General features: G+C 44.8%; 1 protein-coding gene across 1 annotated transcript in view; it reads left to right on the forward strand.

Annotated features, from left to right (window-relative positions):
• Positions 1–909: 909 nt before the first annotated feature.
• Positions 910–13,888, forward strand: part of ARHGAP40 (Rho GTPase activating protein 40) — a 14,723-nt gene continuing 1,744 nt past the window's right edge. The window contains exons 1-12 of the mRNA XM_010075589.1: positions 910–1,090; positions 5,134–5,351; positions 7,064–7,139; positions 7,722–7,873; positions 8,499–8,664; positions 9,030–9,121; positions 9,251–9,328; positions 9,578–9,737; positions 10,437–10,519; positions 10,867–11,073; positions 11,328–11,468; positions 13,142–13,302. Coding sequence (XP_010073891.1) covers positions 910–1,090; positions 5,134–5,351; positions 7,064–7,139; positions 7,722–7,873; positions 8,499–8,664; positions 9,030–9,121; positions 9,251–9,328; positions 9,578–9,737; positions 10,437–10,519; positions 10,867–11,073; positions 11,328–11,468; positions 13,142–13,302 — 1,715 coding nt within the window. The remainder of the gene's footprint in view (positions 1,091–5,133; positions 5,352–7,063; positions 7,140–7,721; positions 7,874–8,498; positions 8,665–9,029; positions 9,122–9,250; positions 9,329–9,577; positions 9,738–10,436; positions 10,520–10,866; positions 11,074–11,327; positions 11,469–13,141; positions 13,303–13,888) is intronic.

Here is a 13,888-nt window from a genome sequence, read left to right on the forward strand (position 1 = left end):
TTCAAACCATCCAGAGTTAGTGTAGCGTGCGGTCTTTTACATTTAGTATTCATAAATTAAACCATTGAGGTGTTTTAATAAGTAGAGTCCCTTTTTTTTTTTTTTTTTTTTTTAAGTCTTTGAAAAAGATAAACAGCTTGTAACCCTTTAAAGAAAATTAAAATTCATTTTAGGAGAGGCATTATTTTATGAACGGATGAGAACATCACAACTTTCTGCAGAGAGGTTGAAAGCTGAGCGAGGCCAGTCTGGGGCTCCAGCCACCCATGAATTAATCAGCAGGGTGGTAAAAAAAGTCTGTATGTTTGGGTTTCCCAGGACACTTGTGCTGTTTCACAGCCGAAAAATCTGGTCTGGGCAGGAAAAAGGGGGCCTCAAACATCTGAGTTGTTTATTGCATGAGCTGAAGTGCAGGAGATGGAGCTGTGCTGGTTTTTGCATACGGAGGAGAAGCCTCCGGGGTTCAGTCTGCTGTGGCTGGGGGTTGTCGGGCTGGCCCTGTGTGCCAGATAATCAGAGCATGGCACCAAGCTTGAAACATCTTGGCTGTCTGTGATGTAGAGGGGATCTGTGCAAGTTTGCTGGGGAGCCTTGGAAGCAAGTGTGGGAGAGGTAGGTGGTGTCTGGGGGGTCACTGGCAGGACAGCGTCGGAAAATCTGTGTGGATGCTGTGTCCTTTTGCCTGTTTGGACAGCAGTATTCCCCCTTCTCTAGGGAATTGGATCCCAACCTGGTCTGTTATTGCTAAACACTAACCAAAGGAAGTCTAGCACTTACCTCTGTTTGGCTTTTATTGCAGTCATTAATCAATGAAGACCGCTGTATTGTGAATGCCTGTCTGAATACGTGGAGCTTAATCTCTCTCTCCTTATCTCTTCCTCTCTCAGTGCCAGGAATTGCCCTTGCAAAATGAGCCAGCTTCCTCCGAAGAGTCCTTTGGCATCCCCAGTGTCAGAGGGCACGAATTCCAGGGTAGAGTCTTTGGACAACTTGTCAATGGACAGTTTTTGGCTGGAAGTGGAAAACATTAAACAGAGCGCTGAAGCCGAGCAAGAGGAATGCAGCCTTGCAGATGTCAAAACACAAGAGGGTAGGTTGCCAAAAATGTCGGGAGTGAGGGGAGGAAGATGAACGTCATAGAGAGAAAATTTACTTATGTATCTGAATGATTTAGAAGCGTGTTGGAATATGGTTAGAATATTACCAGTCAAATCAGAGACATATAAATATATTTTTCATTGGGTGGTGGATAACGCCCTGTAGAAGAGGAGTGCTGACCTGGCCTGGGTTCAGCTTCTGACACAAAGCTGACTCTAAAGGTCTGTCAGGAGTATGTTCAAAGCTCCAGATTTTTCCAAAAGGCCCCCACTAATTGTGGGGGCTCTCACTCCCCACGCAGGCGGCTGAATGGTAAACACGCCGTGATAGCTGACAGTGGTTTGGAAGCTTGTTTGTGTGTGTGGTTCTGAGACTCCATCATAGTGGCTCTTATGAGGGCCGCTGTTGTGGAAGGTGGAGTTTTCCCCTCTGATTCGCGATCCAAGACCCCATAATATCCAGAACGACTTGAGTCTGTCCACACAAGGTTTTTATTATATACCTCTTTTCTTCCCCCCCCCCCTTTTTCTTTCTTTTGAAGACTGCTTCGTGTGCATGGGGCATTTCTAATGGGCTTTCTGTAGCGCTGATGTTACCCAGTATTTTTGGAATAACTGGAACATGAACCAATTGCCTTTTGACATGGGAGGTGCAGCATCCCGAGCTGTTGGAGGGATGGTGAATGGTGATAAGTGCCTAGCAACCCCACAGACCAGGATCACACATATCCCAGGTCCGTTCTGAAGAATGTGATTTAGCTGACTGTACCTGATCTCGAACGGTTGGGTTTGCAGCCTGTAGAGCCTGCAGGGGTTGTGCTGGCCTCGTATTGAGAAGGATCCATGTGTGTCATAGGAGAAATGTTTGAGTGAAAGTAAAACTGAACTTGGGATGGAGAAATACCTGTCCTGAGTGCACAGAGGGGCCTCTGGAGAGTGGGGTGGGAAGATCATCATCTGTAGTGGGCAAGACATGGAAAACATGAATGTCTGCTGTTAGTGTCCCTGCATAAAGGACAGAAGTTGTTAGAATTGGAAGAGATACAGAAATGACTCAGAAAATGAGTGCACCAGGAAGGAGACTCTGGAAAAGAGGCCATGCCGTGAGATGAAAGGCTGTCTGGGATATCCGAAAGACTGATATGCTGGAGGCAATTCGATTACTGTGTGTGAGCAGGAACACAAGGAAAAGTGTCGTTTAATGCTGTATATTAATCTGGCAGGCAAGAGCTGGCTGCTTTCTTGGCCATTGAAACCAGACAGACCTGAAATGATGCTCCGAGTAGCAAAGCCTTCCCGGCAGGCTGGGGAAGGAGGTGTAGCATGTTCAGCCTACCGGTGCCTTCTGGAAAGGAGCTTAGTCCAGTAAGCGTTGTGCTGGGAGCGTTAGTGTCAAGGGGAAACTTCAGCTGGTGTGGATGCAGGGAGCTGGGTTTGGCTGCTGCCTCTGGGCTTTCAGGTCCCTGCAATTTGCAGTCAGAGCGTGGCGAGGTGGCAATGCAGCACCAAGGCTGCAGGGCTCCTCGTAGCCAAAGGCACCATCGCTCTTTGCATAAAACCCAAGAAGCTGCGCTTGGGCAGCGGCTGAAAGCTCTGTCTGGAGACGTGTGTCTCGACCTGGTAAATAGCTGATCGTAATCACAGTGCAGGGACAGCAGGGACACTCCGTGTAGATAAGGTGCTGCAGAAATGCTGCCCCAGTTGGAGAACACTGGTCAAGCCCTGGGTAAGGGGCGGTGTGATGGGAAGCTGCTTGTGAGCTGGAGGCCAGCGTGTGACTTTGTAGAGGAACTGGGTCAGCTGGGAGGTGCTTGCTAACACTTGAAGGAGGCAGAAAGTAGCAGTATTGTCCTTTCCTTGCCGTGTGCTGTTTACCCAGCTCTCTCCAAGATCTGATGGTGCAGCAGACGGATAACGTATGTCTGAGAAGTGTCCGCAGAGAGAGATTCTTCTCTGCCTTCGAAAACTAGATAGGAAATTGTGCTTAATGTTTAGTCTGAAACTGTAGGATGCTTACCTGTCCTTTGACTTTTTGGAAACTAAATGCTTTATTACGAGTGCTGGTTTTGGCTAGCTTATGTTTCAAGTAAGCTTTGGGAACTGGTGTTATTTAGCTTTGCGAATTTCTTCCCAGCAGTGTCTTCCTGAAACGCTGCTGGTCTGGAACTCAGCAGGTAAATCCGAGCAGCTCTCCAGGCTCGAACCTGCAGATCAGCTCCTGTGGACCTCTCGGGTCTGACCTGTTTCTCTGATTTCCTCCTCCTCCCCATAAATAACCTATTTTGCTGGTTTCCTTTTGTGTTACTGGCAAACGTAACTGGGCCAAAAATATTAAACAGGGCAACTAAAATCTGGTGCTTTGGCATCGGCTGGGGCAGTAGGCTCACACGGATGTCCGATGCAGGCCCGCTGTTCAGTATTGTGTATTAGATTAGTTTCCTGTTATGACTGGAAATTGGGCATTTTCAAAATCTGTAAGCAACCCACTTAACTTCCTTTAGTTCCCAAAGACAAAAAAACCCCAAAGTCTTTTGTGTGCTGTGCTGCTGTGAAACGCTGGGTGCAGGACCAGCAGCTGTAGAGTGAGAGGCATGAGTGGGACCACGAGCGCCCGAGCAGCTGTGACAGAGGAAGTGGTACCCAGGGATGCTCTTACCCATTACCTTCTGTAGAACCAGCCCTGGGAAATGACCGAAATTTAAGACCACGTAGGAAAGCTAGCCAGCTGGCTAGAAGATTCATTAAAGGATATACTTCAAGCCTGGCTCTATTTATTGTGGTATGATGCTGAAAAAAGTTCTGTTTCATTACAGTGCCTAAGAACACAAAGAGAAGCCTCTGAAGGCTGAAAAGAGTTTTAATGGAGTCATAATATGTTTTTTGCAAGTTGCATGAACACAGAAGTCTCCCCAGAAAAATTAAAGTATTTAATCTCTCAGGAAGAGCTGCATGGCTTTTTTATTATTGACGCAGCAATAGTAAAACTTTGCCTGCACAGCTGTGATAACTGAGGAGATATCAGTTTGCGTAGGAAAGGAGGAGTGGGAATGAACTGTTCTGTTTCAGTCTGTTCAGTTTTGATTTTTCTTTTTCCCAGTATAACCTTTGGCAGAGCTATGCTGGAGCTGCCTGCAGTAAATGAATGGGATACGTAGAATTGAAAAGATAAAGGCTTTGTGGTGTTCACTTTAATAAAGTTGAAGCCAGCTGCTAAATTGCTTCTTTTATCCTTGGATTTGAAGTAGCTGCCTTGCTCAGGGCACTTTCTCACTTGCACAAAGGGTGCATCCCATATGGAAAAAATTGTCTTCTGTGTCTGAAGTGCAGCTTTATATATGCTGGGAGAATGAAGTGGAAGAGAGGTTGTTTGAGCAATGCTGCTGTACTGTCTCCAGGCTTCTCACACTTCATTCTGAAACTGGAATGGTCTTTAATTCTGGTGATGTTTTGAATAAGAGCAGACATAAAGTGAATGCATGGAGTAAGAATAGCGTTTTTGCTTTTGTTGAACGACCTCATGGACACCAATCCACTTCAAAAGGTAAAGAATAGGGATCATACATACAGATAGTTCTGCAAGTATATTAAATAAATTTGAGTCTACAAGGTCAGTGTCTGAATATTCAAAAAAAGAAAAAAGGTTGTTGATGCATAGGCATGTATATAGATAGATAAAAATCCCAGTCCCGAGGGAGCCCAGGTTCCTGGCCATAGCCATGCCTCCATAGCTTTGTCTTCTCTTTTCTCCTCGCCTAGGATGAGAAGAAGGGAGTACGTGGGCTGCTATAGCTGCCTGAAGTCCTGCCTCTCCTCCGGTTCCACCCTGGTACCTGCTGTGTACCTGGGCACAGGGCTCAGACTTTGAGAACAGCCGTGGCTCCGGGCAGAGATGCAGCTCCCGTCGGTGATGTCCCATTGCCACCCCAGAAAGGGAACAGCTCGGGTTTCTGTTCTTCTGCCTCTGAAGTGTTTCAAGCACTCCAATCGCCGTTATCCTTTCTCTTCTCACTCGCCCTTCTTGCCCCTTTCTTTGCAGAGGGAGAAGCTGAAGCAGAGTGGCTCCAGGACGCGGGTCTGTCTGACCTCCTCGGGGACCATGCCTCGGAGAACGACATCGGGCTGCTCTCCACCCTGACCAGGACCCAGGCTGCCGCTGTGCAGCGCCGGCTGGACACCTACTCCCGCTCTCGGAGGAGGAGGAACAAGCATCCCGTGCGAGATGTCCGGGACATTTTTGGAGTGGGCAGCTCAGAGGTATGTTGATACAATGGGATCTCCTGAAAGATATTCCTGTGCCTGTGGTAGCTGACTTGGCTTTCTGGGTCCAGGGCTGCTTTCATTTCCAAGTAGGTGACTTCATCTTTTGAGCTGAAATGAAGCTGAGATTGTAAAAATTTCTGCATCCAGGTTGCAGCATTGAGAAGTTGCTACAAAACCTGCAGATCCATAAGATTTCTAGAGACTGCTGGAAGACTTCTGTGTGGTGCCTGCAGTGGAGCACAGGGATTGTTTGGAGCCCTCTTGTGTTTTCTTTATTCCAGTGACATGTTAAATAGTTATTAACCAAACAAAGAGAGAACTTCCTAACATCAGTTCTGATAAGCTGATCTTGTACAGCTGGTAATTCTATAGAAGGAATAGCCACTGCCTTTTTTTTTTTTTTTGCTAGAGACTATATGACTAGGCATGTAGCAAAACAGAAATCCCTTATCGCACAAAAGGATATTTGAAATCTCCCCTTTATAAGCAAGGAAAGATAAACACAGAAGGGTAAAGATTTTTTCCCACAGTCCCAGAATTGGAACCCAGATGCAGTATCTGTGCCTTTGTTGCTCAGTCAGGTTTTGGTGCTTCCCGCAGCTGACTGCTCTCTGGGTACACTGGGAGCAGCATGTTTGAATGGGTTTTACCTATGGAAAAACTGTGTTCAGCAGATTGGGTGGCTCAGTTCTGCTGTGACTCGAGTGGCAGCAGTTCAGCTGTAAGAGTGCAGGCAGCCGTGCACCAGAGTAATTTGGGTTTTTTTTTCCACTGGTGTTTCAGGATGGATTTGTAGTTCACCTCCTGTCTGCCTCTGTTATGAGCAACTCTCGGGCATCAAGGCTTGGCACTTTTGTCAGAACCTTTCTGCCTGTTTCCCCTGTGTTGCTGTTTGATGTGGCAGCTGGGTCTGGAGGTGCTCTGCCACTACTGTATGAGGTGTAATTAAGCCAGATATTAAATGAGTTGGTTCTGCTTTCCTGGCAAGCTCATCAGTCTTGCCCATACTCTAAAGGCATAGTATGTCATCTTTGCAAATGCTTTTTTTTCCATTTGTACTGACTTTGCACAGGTTCCTTTTAACTTTCAGTCCTTGGTCCACAATTCTGCATCATAAACAGGTTCTCAGAAAGTTGCTAACTTTGGTAATAGAATGTGCTTTCCTAGGCTCCAACTTGTTCTAGCAAAAGTAAGGTTTTTATTACCATAGTTGCCTGCTGAATGCCTCCTTATTCTTTTAAAGATTCACTTCTCTCTCTAGATGTGAAGAGGTAGGTTACTATGAAGCCCATGAAGGGAAGCTTTTAGGTGCTGGTGTTTACTTATGTGTTCTTTCTCCTGAAAGATCTTGTGATCACAGGCAATGGGTGGCTCTCGTGCAGCTTGGTTGGTCTGCTATGTGTTAGCCCCTCAATGCACCAGCTACAAGGGGGAAATTTGCTTATGGTTGTATGAAAGGAAGAAGGGACTTAATGACGTGCAAATTTATCACAAGTACTGTCTGCGAGATAGTCATCTGTTTTCCACCTGCCTGCCAAATCCTCTAATTACGATTCTTAATTTCAAAACAGTCCTGTAGCCCTGAGCATGGGCAGCATTTTCTTAGACTAGCAGACAATGTCAGGTGTGTGTTTTCTGCCAAAATTGGGTTGTCTTATAATAACTTCTGTTTTGTGTAGGTAAAGACATTCTGGTTTATTTTTCAGGAGACGGCAGCAGAGAAAGAAGAGTCCAGCCCAGACCAGTTGTGGCACAACCTACGGACTTCAAATGTACAGAAATGTAAGAAGGAAGTTTTGAAAGGTAGAGTAGGACTGAAAGTAGGGCTGGAACTGGAAGGAAAGTTATACTAATCTGGGCTCTGAAACATTGGCCTTGTTTGTGGGTTTGGTTTTTTTTTTTTTAATAGATGTTTGTCCACAGCTGTGGATTTAGTAAACTTTTCCAGGCTCTAGTGTTGTTAGGAATTACTGCTCAAACTGATAACTATAACTCTTCATGAAAGCAATTAGAAGATGTAAATAAAATCAGTCTAGCAAAGATCATGTGGTGAAATCCTATAAATGCCATAAGCGATTGTGTAAAGAGAAGTTAGCCATTGGGATGTCCTTTAGTTTAAGGCCATGCTCAAGTCTTACCAGTGATGTGGTGATTGTAGCTGTAATGTTATGGCTTTAAGCTTAATCTTACCCTATTGATCATTCTCGGGACAGTGCTATGAGAACACTCTTTTCCATGTTAATGTAGGATTTTTTTAAAAAGCAATGGTACCCAAATCTGTCTCAAACTACTTGTTTAGCACACTTGTTTCCTAAGCTTCACCCTTCTGGCTTTCTGAAATTCAAGATGATTTCTCTTCTGTAGCAGAAACCCAGGATTACTCCTGCACGGTTCGAAACCCTGGGAAAGAGGAGGTGTTCAACATGGATGTTGCCTACTCGGAGCAAGCTGCTGTCCTGCTCAAGGGATCGTTCCTGTCTGAATCTAGGAGGTTAAAGGATGGAAATACCCTAACGGTAAGCACTGAAGGAATTTTTCCTGTTAGAACTTATTAGCTCCCTTCTTGTCAAAAGGGGTACGAGACACTTGATTCAATTGTATGATCAGCTCTTGGAAATATCCTCTGTGGACAATGTTGCAATGAGTCTAGGTTGGTATTTGTGGACAGGTAGCGCTGTTATCCTTGCGGTGCTGGGGAAGAATAGCTGTCATGTAGTGGAGGGTCAAAAGTATTGTACTTGTGTGTGAAACTAGCTATTTTGATATGGATCTGGGTCATTTCCACTGAAAAGAGGAGAATAGCTGGCCTTTCTTACTCATACTTCTAACAGTTTTCTGCTCTGCAAATACACTGGACTGCTTCCAAAGTTCAAGTAGATTAGGGTGGGTATCAGGCTGTCTTTAATTTAGATAAATTGGGATGTCCAGTACAGTTAAAGAGCAGTGGTGAAAAGGGAAAATATTTATTCAGCTGTGGATTGAATAGAAGTAGGAGTAGTTTAGGGCATTTGTCTGGTGTTGAAAACAAGAACATTACTAGATGCCTGGTTATGGTAAGGAATGATGAAAATGTAGCAAAACTTGATGTCAGTGGAATTAGTAGTTCTATTCTCACTGAACCTTGGGTGTGTTTTCCCTTAGAAATTTAAGATCCCCAAGGGCAGACTAGGAGTGACCAGGATTGGAGATCTGTCTGCTCAGGACATGAAGAAGATCCCCACCCTGGCCCTTATTGAACTAACAGCTCTCTGTGATGTTCTGGGCTTTGAGCTGAAGAGAAACAAGGCAGCAAAACTGAAAACAACAGGTTAGTTGTGTTTCATATTGATTTTTTTTTTTTTTTTGCGGGGATGGGTTGTATATGTTTTATGTTGATCTTCTCATAGGTTTGTGTTTGAAATGTTAGAACAGAGAGGGTCCTTGGTAAGAAACCTTGTGACAGATGTTTTTCCCTTGGTCTGAATTTCTCCTGGAAGTCATTGGATCATAACATCAAGACCTAGCACCATGTTTCTGTCTGACTCTCAAATGCACTGGTCCTGCTGACTGTTCCTCTCTTTTCTCCAGTACCTACCCTTATAAAATGTGCCCTCTTACTCTGCAGTGGTGGATCAGTCCCTGCTGTCTGTATTAGTGGTGATACAGTCTTATAACATGTTGTTTCTGTTGTAGAGAAGAGACTTTTTGGAGTTCCACTCAACACCCTGTTGGAAAACGACCAAAAACTGCTCCCCAACACCAAGGTCCCTCTGTTACTCCAGGCAGTAAGTTCCCTTCTGGTTTCATTCGCACCTCTGATCCTCAGAGTCAGGAAACCTTTGAGGCTTGTGATAACAGGGTGACTTCTCCTCCTCCGTGCCTAAGAGCTTTCTTTTTTTCTCCCCCTTTATTAGCTGCTGTCCTGCTTGGAAAAGAGAGGACTTGAAACAGAGGGCATCTTGAGAGTTTCTGGGTCCCAGACCAGAATCAAGGTATGAGCTCTTTAGCAGTGTTCAAAAGTATTGGAGGTGATTGGGCAGCATGTCACTGAAGCAGATACCTAAATAACCTGGACTGTCTCGTTTCCCTTCCCAGTACAAGTTCATTGCTGGGAAATCTGGGAGTGTCTGCTGTGAGGGACTCTGTTTTTGCCTTGATGGGTTGTCCTGCTAGTACTCAGCTACAGAATTTCCCTTGGATTTGCTTAATAAAGCATGTAATAAATTCCATCTTTTTAATAGAGTCTGGAACAGAAGCTAGAAAGGGACTTTTACACTGGCCTTTTCCGCTGGGATGAAGTCCACCAGAATGATGTATCTGGGCTGCTGAAACGATTCATCCGAGAGCTGCCTGCCCCGCTGCTGACAGCAGAGTACCTCCCTGCTTTTGCTGCTGTACAGAGTGAGTCCCTGCTTTGGCTGTTCAGCATCAGTTTGCTGGTTTGTGCTTTTCTTGCAAAACTCTGCTGGTCTTGGGCTCTCCTGGCAGGTGGATTCAGTGGGAACACAGAGCACAACATGAACTATAGCCAAACTGGGAGTGCTGGGTGCTGTATGTGCTGTCATATGTCAGCCTCAGTCTTTGCTGATGGTTCTTGGTTTGTACAACATCTTTGTGTAGGTACACTCCTGCGTTATTTGAGGCTGCGTGGTTGCTACCATGAGTTAGGACAACTTAAGAAATAATGACACGCAGGCTGAGCTGTGGCAACTCGCCAGAGTGGCCACTCTTGCCTTGTCTGCAGGTAATGCCGTGTTCTGCAAGCGCCTTACTTTTGAGGTTTATGTCACAATGTGTTAAGCTAACTGTTTAAGTGCACAACTATGTTTTTTAAAAGAAATGGGGAATAATGGTGTCTCACGATGCCCTTCAGGGGCATGAGACTTTCTAGTAGACTGTGTATGCAGAAACAGTTTTAAAATACAGTTTGTTTCATAAGGACTGTATGAGCTTGATTTACTACTTTAAAACAAAGTCTCAGATGCTAGATGACAAACGCTACAAAAAGTAATAACCTTATTCCTTGTGGGATTCCCGTGCTCAAAAGAACCACTGTCAGAAGCCTGAATCCTCTGTTGTGTTGTCGTTCTCCCTCTCTAGATGTTCCAGACCTGAAGCAAAGACTGCAAGCTCTAAACCTCCTGATTCTGATTCTGCCAGAGCCCAACAGAAACACTCTAAAGGTAATACCTGTTCTGGATTTAACTGGAAATACATTATGTCATTCCAGGTTTTTATTCAAGGAAATCTACCAGCTTTTATAAATAACGTACATCATGCTATTTGGCATCTGCTTCCCACACATACTGTCTCCTGATTCATGAAGGCTGGACAAACTGTCAGCTTGGTATGGATATTTGTTGTTATCCTAGTATTAGAAATCAGTCACTGAACTTCCTGACTGGAGAAATAGGATTTGCTCATGGTTATCAATAAAAATGCTAATTAAATGATCTGTCCAGCAACTGCCACAGTAGTTTCTTGAGCATCATTAGTAATGGATGTCTCAAGTCTCTTCCACTCTCTTTAGGCTCTACTTGAGTTTCTCAGCAAAGTGGTTGCCAGGGAGAACAACAACAAAATGAACCTCTGGAACGTTTCCACGGTCATGGCCCCAAACCTCTTCATGCACAAGGGGCTGCCCAACAAGATCCCTGAAGGGAAGGAGAAGCAGCTGGCAGAGGGGGCGGCTGACGTTGTGCGGATGATGATCCATTACCAGGATTTGCTCTGGACAGTAAGTTACGCAGGTGTTTTACAGTGGTGTCTTGGTCTGGCCAGAATTGGATTAGAGGAAGGGATAGTCTTGGAAATTTCAGAATTAAATATCTGTAGGCAAAACCTCTGGCTGAGTTCCAAGACTACTTATTTTCAAGGTATATGGATATTTTGTCTATTTAAGGAGCTTCATAAAGTGATATTTAGGTTCTTAAATGGTGTCCTTACCTCTGCTTGATCTAATTCCTATCTTCTTCCTTCTTCCCTTCCCAGGTCTCCTCTTTTTTGGTAGCTCAAGTGAGAAAGCTGAATGAGAGCAATAGCAAAAGGTACCAGTTTTGTGACAAGCGAATCAAAAATTTGTTGCGGAAGATTCATGCTGATAAAGACAAGGTGGAAAAGAACCAGGCAGAGGTGAGTTAGGGCTTGGAAAATCTTTCGTACCAAAACCCCCTTTCGTAACAGTGTCAAATGCTTTCTCATGATAGGTGCTTTCGTGAGAAGTTGGAAAACTATGTGGAGTGATGCTCTTTACAGAGCAAGAGGGAGAAAAATCCGCAGAACCATAAGAAACAGCTTCCCAGGCCCTTTCGGCCAGGTTGTGGCAAACACTGATCCCAACAGAAAGTGTACTGAAGGAATTTCAGGCTATAAAACACTTGGTGAGGGTGCTGCATTATTGCAGGAGACGGGGGAAGGGACCAGAAGCAGAAATGCTGATCTTCACCTCATGTGAAGAGCAGAATTCACGTGGCTCTAGAGGCCCCATGTGTTTAGACAAGTCTGTTGTGATAAAGGCAGACTTATTTTCATGAACTTAAAGCAAAATTTCAGGCTACCACAGTAGTGTAAAAGTACATTTCTGTATCTCGTTTTCTTTTTGCTCCATAATGCTGCTGATCTGTATGGGAGGGTTTGCAGATGAGGTGCTAGCTGCTTAAAAGGAGAGAATTAACTCCCCTGACAAATGAAATGGCTCTGCTCCTTCCTGTGTTGGTGCAGACTGAGATTTTTTTTTTTGAAGGATGTTTCTATCCGATCTATTTGTGTATCAAAATTGGGAAAAGATCCTTGCTGACAGTCTGCCTTTTCTTGGTTACCACTGTTAGCTGCCACAGACCTATACTTATTCAACCAAGTTACATTGTGCAGAGCTGGATGTTAAGTATTGAGTAGCAGTGGCGGTGCGGCTGGAGTCTGCAGGGAGAAGCGCTATGTTGAAAGCTTAAATCCACAGAACTGAAGAAGGGTTTATGTTCTCACAAGCCAGTACATCCCCTGCCTTTCTATATGAGTTGGGATACTGAGATGAAATCTGCCTCAGATTTGGCTGGTGAAGGCAGCAGGCGAAGGTGCTCGTTTCAGAGAGAGCAACTACTGTTCAGGCAGCCAAACCCATCGCCCAGTGCTTAGTGCTAGTACTGCTTAATGGTCTCGGTTTTTAGTGCCGTTTTTGCAAAATATTTGGGACCGCAAAATTAACTTGCTGCAGATCAGAGCCCATTAGAACAGTTCAACGTTCTCCAAAAAGGTTCCAAGAAGTTACTTCATGAAGGAGTTAATGGAAAAAATCTTGAGAAAATAGCACTTGAGCTCTGCTCTGTGATCTCTCAGCGCTCCCTTTTTTTGAAGCTGCCTTTCTGGCATTCAGTAGCCTGCAATTCACCTGGCTAAGCGCCTTTGCCAGTGGTTTAACTTAATTCCAGAGAAGCCTATCAGACTGGAGCAAAACAGTTTGTCCAAATTTATTGTGACAAATCCCGGTTTCATCAAAGCTTGTCACTTCTGGTGCCATGCAGTATTTGAACAGCAGAGAGCACCAGCGCACGCTGATGGAGAGCAGTGATTTCCTCCCCAGCCACTACACCAAGCACAGGTTTGTTTATAATTGACACCTTGATGCTTCTATAAGTTTCCAGTGTGCAGCAGGTGTGGGATAAGAAACAAACCTGCATTCTTTGAGGAGCTGCCTGGTTAGGTTTAATGCTTCACACTTTCTAACCTATTTGAAACTTGGTGTTTTAGCTGATAACAAAGTCTTTCTTTAAACACTTTCTTCTTTCTTCCTCTCTGCCTGCTTTGTTCAGCCTTCCAAGATTGTGAAAGTCCATGCTTCGCTCCTCCTGAAGGATTCGCTAGAGGTGCATTTGAACAATGCAACCAGAGTTGCTGATGTCTTGAGACAGTTTCAAAAGAACTTGTGCCAGAATGGTTGGAATATCGTAAACACTGTCAACCTCCTCAAGTGGTAAATGCCTTTTCCTCTGCTTCAAAAGAAAAAAAAAAGAAAGAAAGAAAAGTACCAGGTGGTCTAGTTGCTGTGTTTTCTGTCCTCTGGCAGAGATGATGTGGTGGCACAGTGAGGGATTAGGAGACTGTTCTCTGTTCCAGGCTTTGGAAATAGTGTGTTGGACAGGGCAAGCAAATATTAGTTCAACTGAGTGATTCCCTCTCTAGCTGGAGTAGTATTTCTGACATGCCTATATTGATGTGGGGTGTTCCTAAAATAAGCTCTGTAATCTCCTTTTATACTCCAGTGGTGAGTTGCTGAAATAACCCCAAAAATGCACAAAAGAATTCCCACCCTCTTCTGCCACCATCCCTGCAGGCTGAATTTAGTGGGTAAAGTGTCAGTGCATCTCCTGACTGTGTCTCTGGGCAGGAGATGTCTAGACAAGGTGGGTGGACGGGAAGTTAGCTCCCAGTTGACCCATGTTCAGCCAGTGTTTCACTAACAAGCTGCTGAAGCATTTCTGCAGATGGGCTGCTCGTGACCTGGCCATCAGTTCTAGAGGAGTGCTGCCCATGAGCTTTGGTGCCTGTTGTCTTCCTGC

Source organism: Pterocles gutturalis, unplaced genomic scaffold (assembly GCF_000699245.1).
Source record: "Pterocles gutturalis isolate BGI_N339 unplaced genomic scaffold, ASM69924v1 scaffold35942, whole genome shotgun sequence".
Classification (NCBI taxonomy): Eukaryota; Metazoa; Chordata; class Aves; order Pterocliformes; family Pteroclidae; genus Pterocles; species Pterocles gutturalis.